Source organism: Wyeomyia smithii, chromosome 3 (genome assembly GCF_029784165.1).
Source record: "Wyeomyia smithii strain HCP4-BCI-WySm-NY-G18 chromosome 3, ASM2978416v1, whole genome shotgun sequence".
Lineage (NCBI taxonomy): Eukaryota > Metazoa > Arthropoda > Insecta > Diptera > Culicidae > Wyeomyia > Wyeomyia smithii.
This window is the reverse complement of record NC_073696.1, coordinates 3115373-3136550: the sequence shown is the minus strand read 5'-3', so window position 1 is coordinate 3136550 and position 21178 is coordinate 3115373. Positions and strand designations below refer to the sequence as shown.

At 38.8% G+C, this 21178-nt stretch overlaps 2 protein-coding genes across 3 annotated transcripts in view; both read left to right on the top strand.

The window, feature by feature from the left end:
• LOC129727275 (dual specificity protein phosphatase 3) overlaps nucleotides 1-21178 on the top strand; it is a 150013-nt gene that overhangs the window by 34696 nt on the left and 94139 nt on the right. The window lies entirely within an intron of this gene.
• On the top strand, nucleotides 1169-2233 carry LOC129727274 (mucin-2-like). The gene is made up of 2 exons (XM_055684943.1): nucleotides 1169-1284; nucleotides 1350-2233. Exons 1-2 carry the CDS (start codon nucleotides 1278-1280, stop codon nucleotides 2093-2095), a joined length of 753 nt encoding a protein of 250 aa, XP_055540918.1. The 5' UTR covers nucleotides 1169-1277; the 3' UTR covers nucleotides 2096-2233.

Here is a 21178-nt window from a genome sequence, read left to right as displayed (position 1 = left end):
ACTCACGAAAAAGTGAAAAAAAGATCAATGTTACCCCGTTTTACGGTACTAAATTTTGGACCGGAGATCGCTCCGAACTAAAAGCGGACTTTGGAGGCTCGTTCCAATTCGCTACCGAAACGAGCCACACTTATCTTGTCGTTCCGATGTCGATCACTTCTTGAGACCAGTGCTGATAAAAGTCATTTTCCCCAGCAAAATTCTTCGAAAATTACAGCCAATCATTTTCAATTTTCACTTCCAATGATCGCAGCACTCTTTCAGATACACTAGATTTTCGTCCTAGTAACGTGCTGTTATACTCATGTGAAATAGATCGCGTGCATCGTTCACGGTTACGGAATAAAATTTGACGACAAATCCAACCAAATGATCTTCACTTCAAAGCGAAAAAGAAAAACAAACAGTCCGCTCAACCAAAATGAACCTCACCGAAACACTTTTTCACTGACACTGACCGATGCCTTGACAATCTTCGTTAACTGATAAACTGATTTTGTTGTCTTGCTTTCGTCACATGAAATATGATGAGGTGTTTTGACAGTTCACTTCCATGCAAAAAGCGGGAAGGGAGAGCTCTGAAAGGATTGTAAAAAAATAACGTTTATGGATGCTTTTTTGACTTTCACTCAAGAGTGTCTACAAATATCAACCCTGCTTGAGACACTTGCAAAAAAAAAAAAATCCATAGCTGTGGGTTTATTTTCCGGAACTGAATAGTCACTGATTTTGCGTTATCAATTTGAATCACACCCATTCCTGATAGGCTACCACATTGTGGCTAATAAGCTAATCAGTGTATGCGGCACAACACCTGTTCTCTGTTGTTGATACTGAAGAGGTGTCGGTTGAATGGGTATTTTCAAGAGACACGTGTTGGGAAGAGACTTTTAGGAGAGCTTCAAGCGAAGTTCAAAGATGCATTCTAACAAACAAATGTCTTCGCTTTAAAGAGGTTCAGAATTATCATCCATAACTGTCTGTTAAATTTTATCATTCGAATCGAAGCTATTCTTATTAATGATACGATCTATGATGCCACTGTTAGTCTATTTTTATTGCTGATGTGTTCCCTGTCTGGTAGGTACCAAAAAAATGTAATTGTACATGTTATAAAATCGCATTACTGCGGTTCTGAATACGTTTTACCTTGAAGGTAATCATGATTGATAAGTACTGAATCAGCCAATATAAGCGATTAACCATGGCCTCAGCGAGGTCAGTACGAATTTGGATTTCAATAAAGTTACAAGCCAAACAAATAGCCGCAGATCACAATGAAAAGTTAGTGCTTTGTTACATGATTGTTCTTTAGGTAATAATAAATTCGCAAAAATTTTGTTCCGCAGTATTATGGCTTTTGGCAGCTTTCATAGCTGTCACTTTAGCAGAGGAAGATAATCCATGTTTAGGTAATGAAGGAATTCGAAGATTTCCTGATTCGACTGATTGTACCCGATTCTACCTCTGTATCGGGGAAGAATCGTTTCCCTCGCAATGTGGAGTGGATATGATTTTTGACGTGATCACAGAACAATGCAATGATGAATCTGTTTCCGTATGCATTAAGGATATTGAGACTCCTCCAACACCTTCAGTACCAGGTGACACCACAACAGCTACAGATGATGACACAACTGGAGTTCCAGAGGCTCCCACTGGATCAACAACGCTTGCCCCAGAAGCACCTACACCTGAACCAGCACCTACTACAGTAACAACTCCAGCAACAACAACGATAGCTACAGCTCCTACTCCAGAACCAACAACAACAACAACAACACCAACAACAACAATCCCCACAGCGCCCCCCGCAACAACCACCACTCCCGCTCCGGTAACAACCACTACTCCCGCTCCGATAACAACTACCACTCCCGCCCCAACGTCAGCGCCTACCACAACATTACCACCAGGCCCAGAACCACACTGCCCTCTGGATCAGACGTTCTATGCCCCTCACCCGAACTGCAATATGTTCTTCCGTTGTTTCTTCGGAACACTCTTTGTGCTCGAGTGTCCCCCGAACCAGTACTGGAATCAGGACCGAAAATACTGTGATCACCCATTCAATGTGCAGTGTCCGTCCGGATGAGCCCCGGCAAGCTGCAGACGACGATTATAAATTTTAGTACTTTTTTTTTCGAATAATCACGGAAATCAGTAACGTTAGATATCAAAAATGTGCATCCGATGGTAGTGAATAAAGCATCTATGAATTAATTATATTTGAGCTCTTGGACTGTCGTGCAATGATTGATGAATATTCGAAATATAATTTAAACGAAGCATATTTTTGAAAGAGTAAACACGCCAACGAATTCTATGCCAGCTAAAAACAAAGTCCGTGTTGGTGGAATTATTTGAATTTCTCACTGACAGGTAACAATAAATGATGGGATCTGGTAACTCGAGTAACTGTGATAGTCGAATGTGATTAATTGATACGAAATCGACTTCCTCTGTCTGGCAGTGGTTTGCGTCAACTAACGATTGTGGCCTCAAAAGTGTTTCGTAGTGATGACTAGCCGTTAAAGGTCCCGATTTTTGGTTTATCCTTTTCGTTGCTGAATCACAGGTAATAACTACGCATAATTGTCCGGCGTGCATAAGATTTGTGTAGAACATGGGACAACTATGCTTGGAACGGTAGTATACCATGCAATTTTTCCAAGTTTTATAGGCTTAAATAATTTCAAGAAGCAAAAAAAACAACGGAACTTGAGTTAATAATGAATCTTAACACAGCAGGAAAACATTAAGAAAACTGGAATATTTCGAGACTCAATTGTTTAACTGAATCATCCAAAAAACTAGAAGTATCCAGTTTAAACATTGGAACATGGGAATATCTGATCTGATCAACTTGCACGTGTCACCGTACCCTGTATACCAAAGTTACGCATCACTTTCAAGACGACATGAATTATTTTGAAATTTTTAAATAAAAATGTTGTAGCAGTGTACCGTCTGCATGGTTTTGTTATCAACTAACAACTCCCAGATAGGCTACCGATTTTTTTTATAGCTGAGCAATAGTACTAATCAGTATTGCATTTATTAGGCTTAGCACCTGTCTGATACTGATACGCGAAAATGGTGTCGACTGAATGGGTATTTTCATTGGACCACCAGTAGAGTAAAATGATTATAAATTGACTGTAATTCATGATGCAAATGCATTTGTGATGAGTAGCAAAATACACAATCAATTAAAAGACAAACCTTTTCGATAGAACGACATGGCATACCAGCGATTTCGGTTACTTTTGTGTGTAAAACAATCATGATTGATTGGTATGGGTCCAATAAAACTAATTGACCATGGCCGCAGTGAGGTCAGTACAAATTTTGATTCCGATAAAGTTACAAGCGGAACAAACAGCCGGTGAACATGAAAAGTAAGTACTCCGATGTTGGATTTTAAGGCAAGAAACTATGATGACATGACTTTGAAATTGCAGCATTATGGATTTTAGCAATTCTGATTGTTGCCACTTTGGCAGCGGATGATGATCCATGCGTGGGAAATGTAGGCGTTCGAAGATTTCCAGACCCGACCGATTGTAGCCGATTCTACCTCTGTATCGGAGAAGATTCATTTCTATCGCAATGTGGACCGTATCTGATATTCGACATGAATATAGACGCATGCAACTTGGAGTCCGTTGCCTTGTGCATTAAGGACGTGGAACCCAAGGCGAATGAATGAATGAATCGGGTAAAAAGTTTTCAATAAAGTGAATTTTTAAATAAATTTTAAGTATTATATTGTGATACTATTATTGGTCTTTTTTCATAATTTTTATGACGTGTGTGTGGAAACCTATTACAAGATCCCACTGCCTGGCAATGATATTATGAAAAAAAAAGACAGTTGCAATCATCTTTCATTTTTGCAACCATCTTTCTTTTGGGATCTAGAAGGTGTTAGCTCTACCGACCTTCTAAAGTCCCTTAACAAAATGACTGAGTACTTGCAGTACATTCTGGAGTAATTTTCCATTCGGTAAGCCCCGCCTCAAAATAATATTAGAGACTCATAGATTCTATTATTATTTCCAGACTTTCTATTCATTCGATATGTTTTTTATATAAAAAAATCACAAGAAGGTTGTATGCAAAGCCACGACCGCAAGGTTGAAGTAGAATACTTTTACAAGAAAGATAACCTGGCTGCTTGCGTGTCAGTCATTTTTTCTAGTAAATAAACGTTGACCGTTCATTGGCAGTATTGTAATTTCTTTTTGTCTGATATTTTGAATGAAGTTCATTGGATATTTTTAAATTTTGTGCAAATGAGAAGTTGAAGTGCTGCCGAATTGTAATATGCACATTTAATACGACATCATTAAACGGGAACGGAACAAAGGCTACGGTTATGCAGAACGCAAATGACGGCGCGATGCGATTCGCCTTACCGTGGTGAAATGTACAGCTCTTTTTAAGGCGAAGTAGAGCTAAACATTTCAACAGATTTCGTCTTGCCGAATAACATCGCGCCGTTATTTGCGTTCTGCATGACCGTAGCCAAACACTAAGCGACGCAAACACGTAATAATAGTCAGAGTATGCATGTAGATGAAGATAATTAACTTTGGATTATAGCGCAAAACGAGAAAATATTAACTCTTCAAATAATCATTTGTGTTCTTCAAATATCAGTTGTTAAATTTAATATCCGATGAAATGTTTGTTTATTATCTGATGAAGCTCTTATATAGGCCAAATGATGCATTACCAATTTACTAGGTCCATGACTCTGCCGACCGTGCTTGGGAAAGCGCGGTATAACGACTAATCAGAGGTCGAATTTTGTGTTTTGACAAGGCTTAAGAGTTTTCAATAGTACAATAGTTCGAATGATAAAATTGCAATTTCATGCATTTGGTAGGAATCTTAGAAGATTTTCTAATCGATTGCTGCAAAAACGAAGGAAATCCATCGAAAACTAACCGATTTATTAGCATTTGAAATTTTTCTCATTTTTTTCAGTTTTAGATTTTCATTTTACATCCCTAAGTAGCCGAACTTCCTGAGAGAATTATTCTAATTCAAAATTAAATCTTCATTAATTCATTTGTTGTCCTTATAAGGACAATTGTTCAATTTATCATTGATAGTGAGGCCTAAGGCGCACGGTCAACACAACGAGAAAGGTGTTTTCACATTGAAAACTAGACACGGCTATACTGGAGGAAGTGTTGGCAAATGCATCTACCGCTATCATACGAAAGCGCGTCGTTTCATGTGGGGAATATCAACAACGAAAAATGACGCGCGTCTAAGCATAACCCGAACTGTTTCGCCGTGCTGCTCCCATTTACCTTTACATCGGCCTCAGAGAAGTACCGGCTGCATCTGCATCTACCGCTGAGGCTGTCACTATACTGCTATTGGTACTAAATGCTACTAACTCTTCAAATAAGTGTGTTATTTGTTCTCAAAAGAACAATTGTTCAATTCAAAATCGGATTTACGCAATCGCATCTCTGTAATATTACCGACAATAATATTCTTCTGAACAAACTGATACAACTTTCCCATTAGGCCTCTGCCATAATAGATGCGAAAAGTGACGCGAACCGATTTGCTCAGCTGTAGGTTAATGTACAGCCATCAGTAGAGCTGTAGAGTAGACTGCGCTGCTCCTGAGACGTGGTGACCTGCGTTGCCAGGTCCTTTTTTTCAAAAATCTGGAAAAGGCAAAAAAAATCTGAAAGTCATTTCGTGGGGTGAAAGAGAAATTCTTTGGATAACAGTCTTGGGGTACGTAAAATTTGAGGTGACAAAATGGCAAAATTTCGCGCCAAATTTGAAGTGACGACCTTTTTGCGGAACAGAGAAAATAAAATCTGGATCATTCTCGAAAAATCTGGATAATTGGACATCAAATCTGTCTACCTGGATACATGTTCAAAAATCTGGATAATCCAGCTAAATCTGGATACCTGGCAACGCTGGTGGTGACCAACCACAGGGCTAGTGCTGCCGCTAAGGAAGGACGACTTGTCGCTGTCTAGAACTATTATGAGCGGCTCCGGCTGAAACAGGCTCTTATATAGGGATGAAAATAGGAATGAATTATTTTACGTACGTGGTGGAATGATATAACTTGAAAAATATGTGTGACTTCATTCTGGTTCAGAGCGATCATTTGATAATTTGAGCTGCCCTAACATTGGGGGAATTAAGATACACGGACAATATGCACTGTGGAAGCTATTTCACATTCAGTAAATTAGACGGGTGCGACAAATTTAAATTGCTAGGATGCAACACAGAATACTTGCTTGCGTTGACAAAAATTATTAACTTCCAATGACTTGTTTATTTGCCTTCAAAAAGGCATTTTGATTTCCAAAATTGGATTTCCTGATGGCAATCTTCATGCTGCCCCAACACGGGGGGAATAATGGCTGTCTGGCGACACACGATGAGAAAAACCGCGCTGCTCCTGAGACGTGGTGACCAACCACAGGGCTAGTGCTGCTGCTAAGGAAGGACGACTGCTGTTGTCGCTATCTAGAACTATTATGAGCGGCTCCGGCTGAAACAGGCTCTTATATAGGCCAAATAGCATGTTTTGAATTGCAAGGTATATGATCCTGTCGACCGTGCTTGGGAAGCAAGCATATAACGAACAATCAGAGGTCGAATTTTTCGTTTTGACAAGGCTTGACTATTTTCAATAGTACAATAGTGTGAATAATAAAATTACAATTATCTTATTTTGGGAAGAATCTTAGAAGATTTTCCAATCTATTGCTGCAAGAACGAAGGAAATCCATCGAATACTGAACGATTTATTAGCATTTGAAATTGGACATATTTTTCACTTTTTTCGGTTTTAGATTTTCATTTCACATCCCTATGTAGCCGAACTTCCTGAGAGAAGTATTCTACTTCAAAAATGATCTGTGTGACACATGTATACAAACTTTTATGCAAGCTTCCATGTGGGAAGCAGATGACGCTACCTTTAATTGTCACTTCCAATGCATGAAGTACAATTTTGGAAGTAACAGAAAGATCACTTTCAAACTACCTCATGCCTGTACACTATACTTAATTTTAGCAGCACAGTTTTAGTGTTCACTTCCACAATCACACGTGATTCCGTAGTCCTAATTACACCACTGAAAATGGTTTTGTTTTCGAATCGATGGAGGATTGACTGTGCACTTATAAAAGCAGTGTTGCCTTTCCATTTTTTCATTATTTTTATGACGTGCACTCTTTTCTCTAAGCACTTCAAAGCAACTTCAAAAACCGGAAAACTTTGCCAAATATTGCTCGAGTAGGTTTTCCGTGGTCCATCAGTCAGGACTTTAAAAGATTTGTTCTAGAAATAACCTTATAAAACTTATGTTTAAATTTTGCTCAAACGCTCACCAAACGGAAATCCAGCGCACGACACTGGCTCAATTGAATCATGTTTGATAAGCATAGGCTTAGGCAATAAAAGTGATTAATCTCGGCCTCAGCTAATTCAGTTCTGATATATTCGTTTTTATCACTGCTCCGATAAGTACTTTTATTACCGCACAATTAAAGGCATTCACCATCTTCTAAGTCCCAAGTGGGATTTTCTGCTTTCACGGTTAATCATGGAGAGTCTCATGTGAACACTTGATAAAAGAAATACAACTAGTTTTGTCCACGTCCCAAACGGGATTAATTTATTGAAACTCTACTTAACTCTAAGTCACTTCTTAATTTCTAGCTTTTACCTAATACTACTTTACATGTGAGTTTGATGTATGTCGGTATATGAAAATAGGCGGGATCAGAGCATCGAATTGTAATGTGGCTTGCTATAAAACTCACACTGCTACCGGGCTATTCCTATACGCCTGAGTGTAGGCAATAGCACATGTTCATGATGTCCGCAAGTTGCGCTAGTGTCTTAGCTGCTTGCGGCTCTCGTTCTATTTCGAAAGGATAAAGTGGGGACGAGAAAGAATCGTGGGAATCTAAACATTGCTGGCTGTGCTGGCAATGTTTTGGTTAGTTTTTTGAGGTGTTGCAAATATGGGATCGAAAAGGTTCTTTGGTTCTCATATATCCACATGCACTTGGTTAATTTTCCAGTGGTTGCATGTACATGCATGAGAACCCAATGTGTGGTAATTTTGAATTATTGAGGAAACATGGGTTTTAGGAATTTGGCTGGCTTGGTGGGAATTCTCAAGTGGATTGCGTATGGCTAGTTGTCATATGCGACACTTGTCGTGGGAAATCGTATGTTAGAATAAGGATTTGCTAAATAACATAGGTTTTAGAAATTGGGTTAGTTCGGTGGGAAAGAAGTGGTTTGCGTGTGACTAATGTCATATGCAACACTTGTCGTGGGAATTTGGAAGATGTTTGACTATCCGGCCCGTGGGAATATGTTTTCTGGGTCCGTTTGGAAAGTCATTAAAATTTGGAGGATCGTGTTATCCTCGTAAGGTTTCAGCTTACACTTGACTTGACGCTTGAGTAGTTTTTTTGTGACGTCCATTAGACTTTAAAAAAATTGTGCAAGTTCTAACCATAAAAACTGAACACAAATTAAAGAAGGGTATCAAAATTCAATCTTGCAATAACCCCTACAAAACGGAAATCCAGCGCACGACACTGACCGAATGGACTCATGATTGAGTAGCATGGGCTTAGCCAATAAAAATGATTAATCTTGGTCCCAGCGAATTCAGTACGAATTTGGATTTTGACAAAGTTACAAACTTAACCAACAGAGATAGAAAAAAATAAAAGTAGGTACTCTGAAGTTCAAATTCACAGGTGCAAAATATAATTCCATTACTGTTTAATTACAGCATTCTGGACTTTGACAACATTGATTATTGCCACTCTGGCAAAGGATGATAATCCATGTGTAGGAAATGAGGGACTTTTAAGGATTCCAGACCCAACCGATTGTACCTGATTCTTCCTCTGTATCGGCGAAGAATCGTTTCCGTCGCAATGTGGAGAGGGATTAATTTTTGATATCATCACAGAGATTTGCAACAGAGAATCTGTTTCCGTATGCATTAAAGAAACTCAGACTCCATGTCTAGAAAACGTAGAAATGGGAAAACGTCCTGATCCGACCGATTGTACCCGATACTTCCTCTGTATGTATGAAGATGCGATTCCTACCCCATGTAATCCGGGATTAATTTTCGACATGATCACACAGCAATGCAACGAAAAATTTATATCCGTGTGCATCAAAGAGCTTAAAATTTCTCCATCGTCTCCAGTACTAGGTAACAGCCAAATGATCTAAAAATGCGCACAAACTAAATCGATCATTTTTAATTTAAATGTCATTTTGCAAACGAATTTGGATGAGTAAACTAAATATACATATTTTCACTGGCGGAGGAAATTTTTAGACTCAAGAGTAAATCTCTCAAAGTTTGCATTTGCAACTGTTTGAGAATTGTAAAAAACTGATAATAACTTGTAAAAGATTTACGCAGCAAAAAAAATTCGCCTGAATTGAAATCTAAGATTCTATTATTTCTGCTATTTCATTTTTCAGAAATTGTTTATAAAAAGTCCAGCATGAATAAATGTTGTTATCTTGAAACTTTATTCTTGGAACCTCCCTATTCAATTTTCAAATGTTTTCCGAAGTCTTGTCTATGCGTTTCCATGTAACTTTTCATTAGGCTATATAAACATCGTCGTCAGGTCGTTCATCTTCACGGATTCGAAGAATTAGACATGACGGAGCATCTGCCACGTTCAACTAGCCCAGTATATGTTTTACTGCAAAATTAAATGTATAAAGCCTTATGCGAATCGCACGACTTCCCATACTATAATCCTTGATCCTTCGAATGATGTTATTCTCCTATCAATACCAAAAACATCGATATTGTTTTTTTGACGTTGGACTAACGTCTATATCGAAGTTAGGCACCTGAATTTGAAAATCTAGTAATTCAACCGGGGAAAACCAGGGAAAAGTGGTCAGGTTTTGAGCGCTTATATATCAGTCATTTCTTTTCAGAATTTCGAGGTTTTGGCATCAACCGATCAGAAATTCTTTTACGGTTGAATTTATGTAACAAAAATAACCTATTGTTCGAGATACACTATTGAAAAATTGGTAAATCACATCGATTGTCTAAATCATACCGAGCAACCAATCACCACCTCTCTTCACAAGCACAGTCGACACTAACGGATACAACCGATCTGACTTTGTAAACAGTCTCACAGCTTTCAACCAATAACGAGCTCGCTTTCGGTAGCTGCAACAGGTGTTTCAACACCGTTTTAAAATGCTTCTTTTATCATTACCACTGAACAGATTCTAAACACCAATGGCTTGATTGATAGGGGAAATATTGCGCAAGATTGTCATATAATAATTTAAATATGTTTTCGATACTAAACTAGTTAAAAGTTGTGTTAAAAGTCGTGCACATTCAACCAATCACAAGCTCGCTTCTTGTTTGCTCGCGGATGGATTTTTGCTTTGGGCTATATAATAGCCTGTGTCGTCTCATAGCAAGTGGAAGGCCTCATCAGTTAACAAGTGAAAGGCCACCAGGCCGGTCTTGTATAATCAGCAGCGGTGGCTGATTCCAGCGGCCAAACTGAGCTGCAGCATAACCAGAGCGGTGGTATCAGGCAGCAGCGGCGGAGGTAGTGGGAAGCTGCATTTCTTCATTCAGTTCGGTGCTCCTTCGATCTGAGTTGGACCCCACCAGCGGTAATCCAATTCAGATATCGTTGGGTGAAAACGTTGGGTGTGTGTGCAGTGTGCACATATAGCGTATGTGCATCTGTATTGCTATGACATTTGCGATGATAGGGATGGCGCTGTTGCGTGTGTATGGCTAGCTATAGCGTGTGTAAGACACTAGCATGTGTAGCATATTATGGCTATTGCGTGTATATCTTCAGCGTGTGTACGGATAGTTATAGCTTGTGTGTGGATAGCTGCTGCGTGTGTAATGATTAGTTATAGCGTATGTATGGATAGTAATAGCACATGGTTGGATAGCTTATGCGTGTGTTTAGATAGTTGTATCGGATGTATGGAAAGGAATAGCGTGTGTATGGATAGCTATAGCTACAGCGTGTGTATGAATAGTTTTAACGCGTGTTTAGATAGTTATAGCATGTGTGTGAATAACTATAGCGGGTGTTTATCGAAGATTATTATTGTCATTGAAAATATTAAAACGTCTTAACCAACACCGTTGTGAATTTGATTTTACAGCAGCGATTCTAACTTCTTCAGCCAGTCTTTATTCATCGAGGAAAAATTACTACCTATGAATGATCAACACTTATTTACCAGAAATTTGATTTAGATCAAAACGGGTTCTTTTGAGTATCATAAGTTATTGGTAAAAAGAGTTGCAAGTTTTCTCAATGAGCATTCATTAAATTTTCGTTTTTGTTTCTCGGTGCGCGGTTTTGATTTTGTTTCTCGCACACAGAGAAAGAAACAAACTTGTCGCTATCGTGAAAAATAACAAAACAATTAGAAATGCTCTAAATCACAACTGAAGAAGTTAAGATATTTTCCTGTCACTCGCCCAAACCTTGATAACAACTACCGAAAAACGTGTGATTTAGCTCTTGCTATATTGAGTTATTGAACCAAACGTTTTTTTTTTTCAAATACATGAAGTTATATGCTGGGCTGGAACTAACCTAGCATGAGTTTTATCGATTAAATGTCAAACAATTTTCAAATTTAAAATTTTCGGTTGAATCGTTCTGGGCTCCAATTTCAGATAGTTTCGTAAAGTTTGCTTTTTGCCTAGATAGGAAAATTTTACCAATTCGCTCAATTAAATGATTGTCTTGGTAGTGCAGCGAACAAAGGGTTGATTCGAATATGTATGAAATGACAGCGATTAAATAAAAGATATCCATTCTTTTAGTATATATTATTATTTATAACGTTTTAACGTCTCAGCATCCAGAAATGCACTGTTAGATAAAATTGCAGCAAATACTAGAGTTGCAATTCTCTCTATTATTTGTTTTAATGGAATATAAGAATACCGTAGTCCAACGTCATGCGGTCGTGTCTTGAATACCACCCTCCTACTTTTTTATACATAAAATTATGCACGATTGAACGGCTCTTGGATTCATTATGTCGTATTTGGTGTTTCTTCTGCATATTTGTTATACGTATCAGTATTGCTTATCCATCATCATGAGAAAAATACTTTATACACAAATAGGCAAGTATAAACACAAATACGCAGTTTAACATGCCCTAACATATACACAATTACCACGAGAGTAACAATAGTTACCTATTGCAGCTAACATAGGGCCTGGCGAATATGTCACTCTCTCATCTAAAAGCGTTCCTAACTGCATACAAACTAAAATTATTATCAGCAAATTTTTATTTTTCAAAATATTACCCTTTTTGACACACAAGAGCTCACTTCGCTCATCCTCAGCAACAAACAATATCGGTCTCGTTCAACTTGGTTAGTTGGGAGAATTCGTTATCGATATTGTTTTCGGCACATTTTGCATGTTGTAGGATAAGTACAACGATACACCGTGCCCCAGTGCTGAGTCGAGAAAATTTCCAGCTCGAGAAGATCCTCGATCCGATTGAAGTTCGAACCCGGTATCACAGCCGTGTTGGTGAGCTAACCGACCGACATCGCTAACCACAGAACCACGAGGACCACTCATCCCCAGCAAAGTTGTATTACAATTGGAAGATTTCGACGTTCATTCACGTCTCTGTAAACGCACAGCAATCCAATGGATTGCTGTAAAAATGATAGAAATTAATTAGAAAAAGACCGAGTTTCAAGCATTTGAAAGTGGACCGACATTTTTGCAGCAAGGTACACAGCAGTTGCCTGATCGGTAGGTACTCCTGTACCGACCCGCATAATTTACGGCTACTGGCCGAGATGTTAGCAGCCTTAGGATTGGCTATGCGTCTTCTTCGACGTTCAACGAATAAATGCGAAAGTCAGTGGCCGAAAGAATCATGGTGTGATGAAATAAACTAGTGATGGGAAACTTATCGATACTTATCGATAATATCGATAAATAATGGTCATCGATATTATCGTTAATTTTTTGACGTTAGCGATAATTATCGATATTATACGGGTGGACACAAGTCAGTGTGGCTGGTTACTGGAGGAGACCCAAAAGAAGGAGACCTCACCTACCCTACCCCAGGAGTTGCTTCTGCCGCTAGGTATTTGTTGGGTGCTGCTATTCGATTAGATTAGATTTAGCATTGTTGGGGGTGGTGCGGGCGAACCTTTAGCCCCGGGTGTCACTGAGTTCCTGAGAAATAATGGTAACTAATAAGGTATTTATAGATTTTAGTTTCCTAAGAACAGATGGATTCGACAACTTAGTACTGGAGAACTTTAAAAAAATATCCAAACTTTTTGCACCATCTCATAAAAAGCAATGATACGAAATTGTAATAAAATGCTTAAAGTATCTGTTACCCAACAAACAACTTTTAGTTCCACTAGAAATCCAAATCAACGAAATTATTGCGCCAAAAAATATCCTAGGGTAGACAAAGTAATTGAATTTTAAATGGCCAGAACTTTACGAAAAATGAATCAATTTTAATAACCGGTTTCATTTCACTGGAAAACAGTATTATATTAGTATTACTTGGGAACTTGGTGTGACCAACCTACACCGAAAATGTTTCGGATTTCAATTCGCGTAAAAAACCACGTTAATTTGAAAATCTGCATAAATAACCTTTTAGAGAAAATCCGCTTGAGAATAATCTGACCTTTTTAAATGTTAATCCATATAAATTTTCAAACGCAAGTTTGCAAAGTTGCTTGGTTTAACAAGACCTACACACCCACAATGTTCGATTGAATTCTGCTACACACTTAAAATTTATTACCGGGTCTCGGTAATTTTTGCCGAGAACGGCACCACTGAGTGCTCGGTTTAAAAAATTATGACAGCTGTCATATTTTTTCGTAAATGCTGCGTGCTTGCTGCTACTCAATGCATGAAGAAGAAAGAGTATCTCCAAAGACTCGAGAAGTGTAACATATGTTTCGTTCTCAAGCAGAAAGGAGAAGAAAGGTTTTGCTTCTCGCTCGATTTGCAACGCTGTGTACACTTTGGCGCACACTCCGGAAATCCGAAACATTTCCAGTGACCCTTGGTCACGTCCAGTTCTCAAGTAATACTAGAAAACTAGGACAGTTTTCCAGTAAAATGAAACCTGTTTTGTCAGAATTGTTTCATTTTTCGTGAAGTTTTGGCCATTTGAAAATTGACAGAATTTTGCCTGCTTCAATTATTTCCCTAATTATACAACATTCAAAATGAACTTCGGCTTGAAACTACTCCCTAGAAAGCACTCCCGGCGTTAAACCCGAAGACTTTCCAAAATAAACTGGTTAACTTGTTCGGTTGTTTGAATTTTCATTCGCAGTATCGTAAAATTTGTCATTCAAAGCCTTAACACAATGGATACGTTGCGGATGCGTTTGCGGCAATTTGACAGTTAGCTCATACATTCACTGTCACATTGACGTCAACGCAACGCAAACGTATCCATTCTGTTTGGGCCATCACTGTCTCTGTTTTTACACAAATTTATATAGCAAAATTGCATTTGTCGAATAACGTTTGCGGTAAAAAAATGGACAAAAAATGCCGATTTTTCATGGGCTTACCTTTAATCGCACTGACGAAACTACTCAAGCATCATCAATCATAGTAACCCATGAGCTAGCAAAAAAAAATTTGACAGCTCTATCAGTCAAACTCTAACTGTGATAACGAAAAAAGTCAAGCTACTCCGTTCAGAAGTGTGCGCGTTCAAAAAACGGTACCCCGCCGCGTCAAAAACGGACATCGTGCGGCACTCTGTGGACGCCGGGTATGCCGGTTCTGGCATCTACAACATCTTGACACTATTGGACAACGATCAGAGCATCGAAAGAAAGCCCGGTTCCGGACGACCAACGACCCTGCGCGACAAGAAGCTTCAAAGGATGCTGAAGAGGAAGACCGAGGGAAAAGTGGCTATATCGCTGCGTGCACTCGGCCGAGAGGTTGGTGTATGCTCTAAAACAGTGAAAAAGCATCTAGAGAACATGGACATACATGCAGGAAGCGGCAGTCCCGTCCACTGGTCTCGGAGCTGCAGGCAATGACGCAGCGACAGCGGTTGAATAACATGGTCAAGTCGATTTTCCCGGCGAATCGCGAAGCGGCAGTGGTATTGGACGACTAGACCTATCTCACCCTGGATGGCAACGACTAGCAGGGCTCTTCGTATTTTACCTTCCCCACGAAGGAAGTGAGCACCGAGGTAAAGTTTATTTCACAGACCAAACTCCCAAAGAAGGTGCGGCTGTGGCTGACAATCAGCGAGTAAGGGATGTTAAAGTTGCTTTTCTTTCGCTCCGGGCCGGCCGTGAACGGGGAAATTTATAGTATGAAGTGTCTGACAGAAGTTGCGACGTTCATCAAGAAATACCATAAGCGCGAAGACACGGTGTGTTCTGGCCAAATTTGACGTAGGTCAACTACTCGAAGCGATCGTTGGAGGGGATGGGGCGGCTGAATATCGATGTGGTACCGAAGTCGGCGAATCCGCCCAATGTCCCCCACCTACTTCCCATCGAGAATTTCTGGACAAACTTGAAGCGCAAGACCTATTCCAACAATTTTGTCGCGAAAACGGAGGGGGAATTAATAAAAAAAACGAAGAAAGAGCCATGGCGAATGTTCCGGTTGACTGCCGGAACGCTGCACGCAAGGACGTAATATTTTTTTGTGAGGAAGCTAACATGATGACCTTCCATGGGAAATTTATCCAACTCAATTATCTGTCATAGTTTTTTTTCATCACCATCTGAAATAGTTTTTTTTCATCGCCATCTGAAAAAATTTTTTTTACCGCAAACGTTAGCCGTCAAATTATCGATACTTATCGATAATATCGATAAAAGCCCCGGAATTATCGATTGTTATCGATGTCCGTTTTGGGCGATATTTTCCATCACTAAAATAAACCCGTGCTATTGTCTTAAATACTAACGGAGAGGACTATTGCAGCAAGTGGGTGGGGCCATGCACACGGTATTATGAAAGAAAGTAAAAAAAGTTGGGCTGCGTTGCGCGTTATTCTTTTTTAGGAAAAATACGAACATTGCGCACGAAGATGTAAATTTTCTGGTCACGTTTTAAAAAAACTGTTTATTAGACAGTAGTTTTCCATTTTGCTTCTATTCCAGTGCATTGTTCAAAATGGTAGTAAATCAGTTTACAATGGTGTAAAACAAGAAAATTCGTTATTAGTGTTGCTGACAGCAGAAAATTTCTGTTAAGAGATCGTGTAGTGCTAGTGCTTCAGCTAGAGTTTCAACTACTTGTTGAATGGTCGTATCCGTAACACGTAACATGATAATTCGAAAGTAGCTTCAAAAATGAATTTCCAAATAAATTTTGATTCATATATGCAAATCAATATTGCTGTTGTATCTTGCCGAGGAACTTGTGGTACTGGTGACGAAGCAAAATTATAAGGTACTGCTTCTTTTAGTAACGATTAACACAACTCTTTTTGTTTTCCAATTTAACTATATGAAAATACGTTGAGCGAATCCTTAAAAAAGTGAAAACATTACCGCCTAAATTTTTACTTGCACCTTTGAACGACCTAAACACTAGAACTCACTAGAAAACGAATTTCAACAAGTAATCTCTTCTCTTCCTGGATTTAAATTTACAGCGTTAATGTAAATCCACATCAATGAACATAACATTTCCGTACATGATTCATCTAGATGATGAATTTTTTAAATGCATTGTAGGTTAACATCATTTACCGCGTACAAATCCTGTAATGTGCATCAATTACGATGTAAAATTGTGTGTTTAGTTCACTCTATGTGCTCGATTGTTGTAATGCGCTGCCTCACAATTGATACTAACTAGAGGCTGCGCAGCAGTAGTTACACTCACACATGTATCTAATTACTATGCAAATAACCTCCTCAGTGATGTATGAAAGATGGCGAGCGTAAATCAAACATAGATGTTGTTTCAGAATCACCGGAAATGTTTTTTTTTTTAAATATAGCCAATCTAGGCTTTTTGGAATCTAGTCAACACGACGATTCCAGCCATCTCGGAGTCGCTTTATTTAGGCTACCTACTCGAAGGTAGGCTTCTAAGAATCTAGTTTACACAACTATTCCCGCTAACTCAGAGACATTTTGTCGTTGGACTAACGTATATCTGGGTGTTTTCTATCATATTATCGAGGTTTCGGCATGAATCGATCAGAAATTCATTTACTTTTGAGCTTTTGTAACGAAACAAACCACTTGATTGAGATACACTATTGAAAAAGAGGTTAATAATATGGATTGTCTGATTTATCTAACTCATACCGAGGAACCAATTCTTGCCTTTCTTCCCCAGCACATGTAGCGTTCCCCGTATCTGCAAGCAAGTGGCTTAAGCGCCACCTCGAAGAGGACAACTTGCCTGGCCTCAGGGCGGGTCAGGGTTCTAAACTGAGGGTAAACGAGGAGGTAGAGGCACTAACCTAAGGTACTCAGTCTTTACTTTCGATCCGATCCAACTTTAAAAATTACCGCAGAAAATCGCGAAAATATTTCTATAACTCAAAACACCAAACTCGTGAATCACGATCAGATTGCTGTTCAGCTTGTAGAAACCAGAGTGCGGAGACTGTATACTCAATAGATTGCCAATGAGATGTATGAAAAAAAATTGAACTTCGAATATCGTTTAGCGGTAGGGCTCAAATGTTTTGTCTTCTCGAAAAAAAGTCCGGGCATCGGAAACAAGTGCCTCAAAGCGGTCAAAGTTTCACAACTTCATGTATCACTACCTGTGCTTTTTTCTTGAACTATGCATACATTTGTGTTTCATTGTATGGGAGCCCTCCCTTCCAGAGATGGAAGGGGTCTCAAACCAGCATAATTATCTTTTTTGGCCCCAAAAACCCCTACATACAAATTTTCACGCCGATCTGCTGATCCGTTCTTGAGTTAGATCGTGATTTACGAAGTCTACATATTTTTATTATTTAGATTACAAGAAAAAGGCGAATTGTGGTAAATTATACCACTAACAAGACCTGGATCTAAATGAAACCTTTAACATTTGATTCCCTGAAACTTTTCACATATGATAAGTTCACTTTGAACAGAACCATCTTTGTCGAATCTTCCTCTAATGTATTCGTAGATTTTGTTCATTTTTGCACGAAAAAATCATTTCTAATCGTAGCTACGACAGACTTAACCCAAAAACACGCAAATATAGGGTAAAAAGGGCGAAATAGACCCTTTCCCGTTCCCTGCACAGGATGGAATCATCACCAATCGATTTATTGACCAATTTTACATAAGAAATGCTATGTTTCAGGTTGCCAGCTCAGTGGCATTAATTTATTGGGAATTCGGGTCCAATTTTTCCCAGTGTGCAATGCTTTGAAGTATAAGCTCTCAAGCTCAGTGCGTCTTGAACTGTCCTACAGATCAGACGTTTTTTCGGTTGCTTGTGGACTGGTCTTTGACTGCCTTTAGCTTCAAAGTTTGTGTTTTGTCAGTGTGTCTTTTAAAGACTACCTGAAAGTTATTTCCCATCAGTCTTTCTCAAGACTACCTACTTTTGAATTTAACATTTGTTTTAACTTTTTTCGTATCACCTGAAATGGCTGGACGGAAAAAGTAGGAGGGTGGTATTCAAGACACGACCGCATGACGTTGGACTACGGTATTCTTATATTCCATTAAAACAAATAATAGAGAGAATTGCAACTCTAGTATTTGCTGCAATTTTATCTAACAGTGCATTTCTGGATGCTGAGACGTTAAAACGTTATAAATAATAATATATACTAAAAGAATGGATATCTTTTATTTAATCGCTGTCATTTCATACATATTCGAATCAACCCTTTGTTTGCTGCACTACCAAGACAATCATTTAATTGAGCGAATTGGTAAAATTTTCCTATCTAGGCAAAAAGCAAACTTTACGAAACTATCTGAAATTGGAGCCCAGAACGATTCAACCGAAAATTTTAAATTTGAAAATTGTTTGACATTTAATCGATAAAACTCATGCTAGGTTAGTTCCAGCCCAGCATATAACTTCATGTATTTGAAAAAAAAACGTTTGGTTCAATAACTCAATATAGCAAGAGCTAAATCACACGTTTTTCGGTAGTTGTTATCAAGGTTTGGGCGAGTGACAGGAAAATATCTTAACTTCTTCAGTTGTGATTTAGAGCATTTCTAATTGTTTTGTTATTTTTCACGATAGCGACAAGTTTGTTTCTTTCTCTGTGTGCGAGAAACAAAATCAAAACCGCGCACCGAGAAACAAAAACGAAAATTTAATGAATGCTCATTGAGAAAACTTGCAACTCTTTTTACCAATAACTTATGATACTCAAAAGAACCCGTTTTGATCTAAATCAAATTTCTGGTAAATAAGTGTTGATCATTCATAGGTAGTAATTTTTCCTCGATGAATAAAGACTGGCTGAAGAAGTTAGAATCGCTGCTGTAAAATCAAATTCACAACGGTGTTCGTTAAGACGTTTTAATATTTTCAATGACAATAATAATCTTCGATAAACACCCGCTATAGTTATTCACACACATGCTATAACTATCTAAACACGCGTTAAAACTATTCATACACACGCTGTAGCTATAGCTATCCATACGCACGCTATTCCTTTCCATACATCCGATACAACTATCTAAACACACGCATAAGCTATCCAACCATGTGCTATTACTATCCATACATACGCTATAACTAATCATTACACACGCAGCAGCTATCCACACACAAGCTATAACTATCCGTACACACGCTGAAGATATACACGCAATAGCCATAATATGCTACACATGCTAGTGTCTTACACACGCTATAGCTAGCCATACACACGCAACAGCGCCATCCCTATCATCGCAAATGTCATAGCAATACAGATGCACATACGCTATATGTGCACACTGCACACACACCCAACGTTTTCACCCAACGATATCTGAATTGGATTACCGCTGGTGGGGTCCAACTCAGATCGAAGGAGCACCGAACTGAATGAAGAAATGCAGCTTCCCACTACCTCCGCCGCTGCTGCCTGATACCTCCGCTCTGGTTATGCTGCAGCTCAGTTTGGCCGCTGGAATCAGCCACCGCTGCTGATTATACAAGACCGGCCTGGTGGCCTTTCACTTGTTAACTGATGAGGCCTTCCACTTGCTATGAGACGACACAGGCTATTATATAGCCCAAAGCAAAAATCCATCCGCGAGCAAACAAGAAGCGAGCTTGTGATTGGTTGAATGTGCACGACTTTTAACACAACTTTTAACTAGTTTAGTATCGAAAACATATTTAAATTATTATATGACAATCTTGCGCAATATTTCCCCTATCAATCAAGCCATTGGTGTTTAGAATCTGTTCAGTGGTAATGATAAAAGAAGCATTTTAAAACGGTGTTGAAACACCTGTTGCAGCTACCGAAAGCGAGCTCGTTATTGGTTGAAAGCTGTGAGACTGTTTACAAAGTCAGATCGGTTGTATCCGTTAGTGTCGACTGTGCTTGTGAAGAGAGGTGGTGATTGGTTGCTCGGTATGATTTAGACAATCGATGTGATTTACCAATTTTTCAATAGTGTATCTCGAACAATAGGTTATTTTTGTTACATAAATTCAACCGTAAAAGAATTTCTGATCGGTTGATGCCAAAACCTCGAAATTCTGAAAAGAAATGACTGATATATAAGCGCTCAAAACCTGACCACTTTTCCCTGGTTTTCCCCGGTTGAATTACTAGATTTTCAAATTCAGGTGCCTAACTTCGATATAGACGTTAGTCCAACGTCAAAAGAAACCTCGCATCGCTGCGGGGAGGAAAAGAGAGGCATCTCTTTCTGACACTTCGAGTGTCTGTAGTGACAATCCTTTTGATATTTTGCCTGAGCAAGAAGCTGGTGAAATGGAAGTTACCAATAATGAAACTATACAAAATATAAAATCTTTAAAAAAGGAGAAAGTTCCACCTATTGTGGTAACTATTCCTTCTGAATTTAATATATTCAAAAAGGAACTTTCAACGTTTGTTTCTGACGTTAAAGTTACCTATCAAATTGGCCGT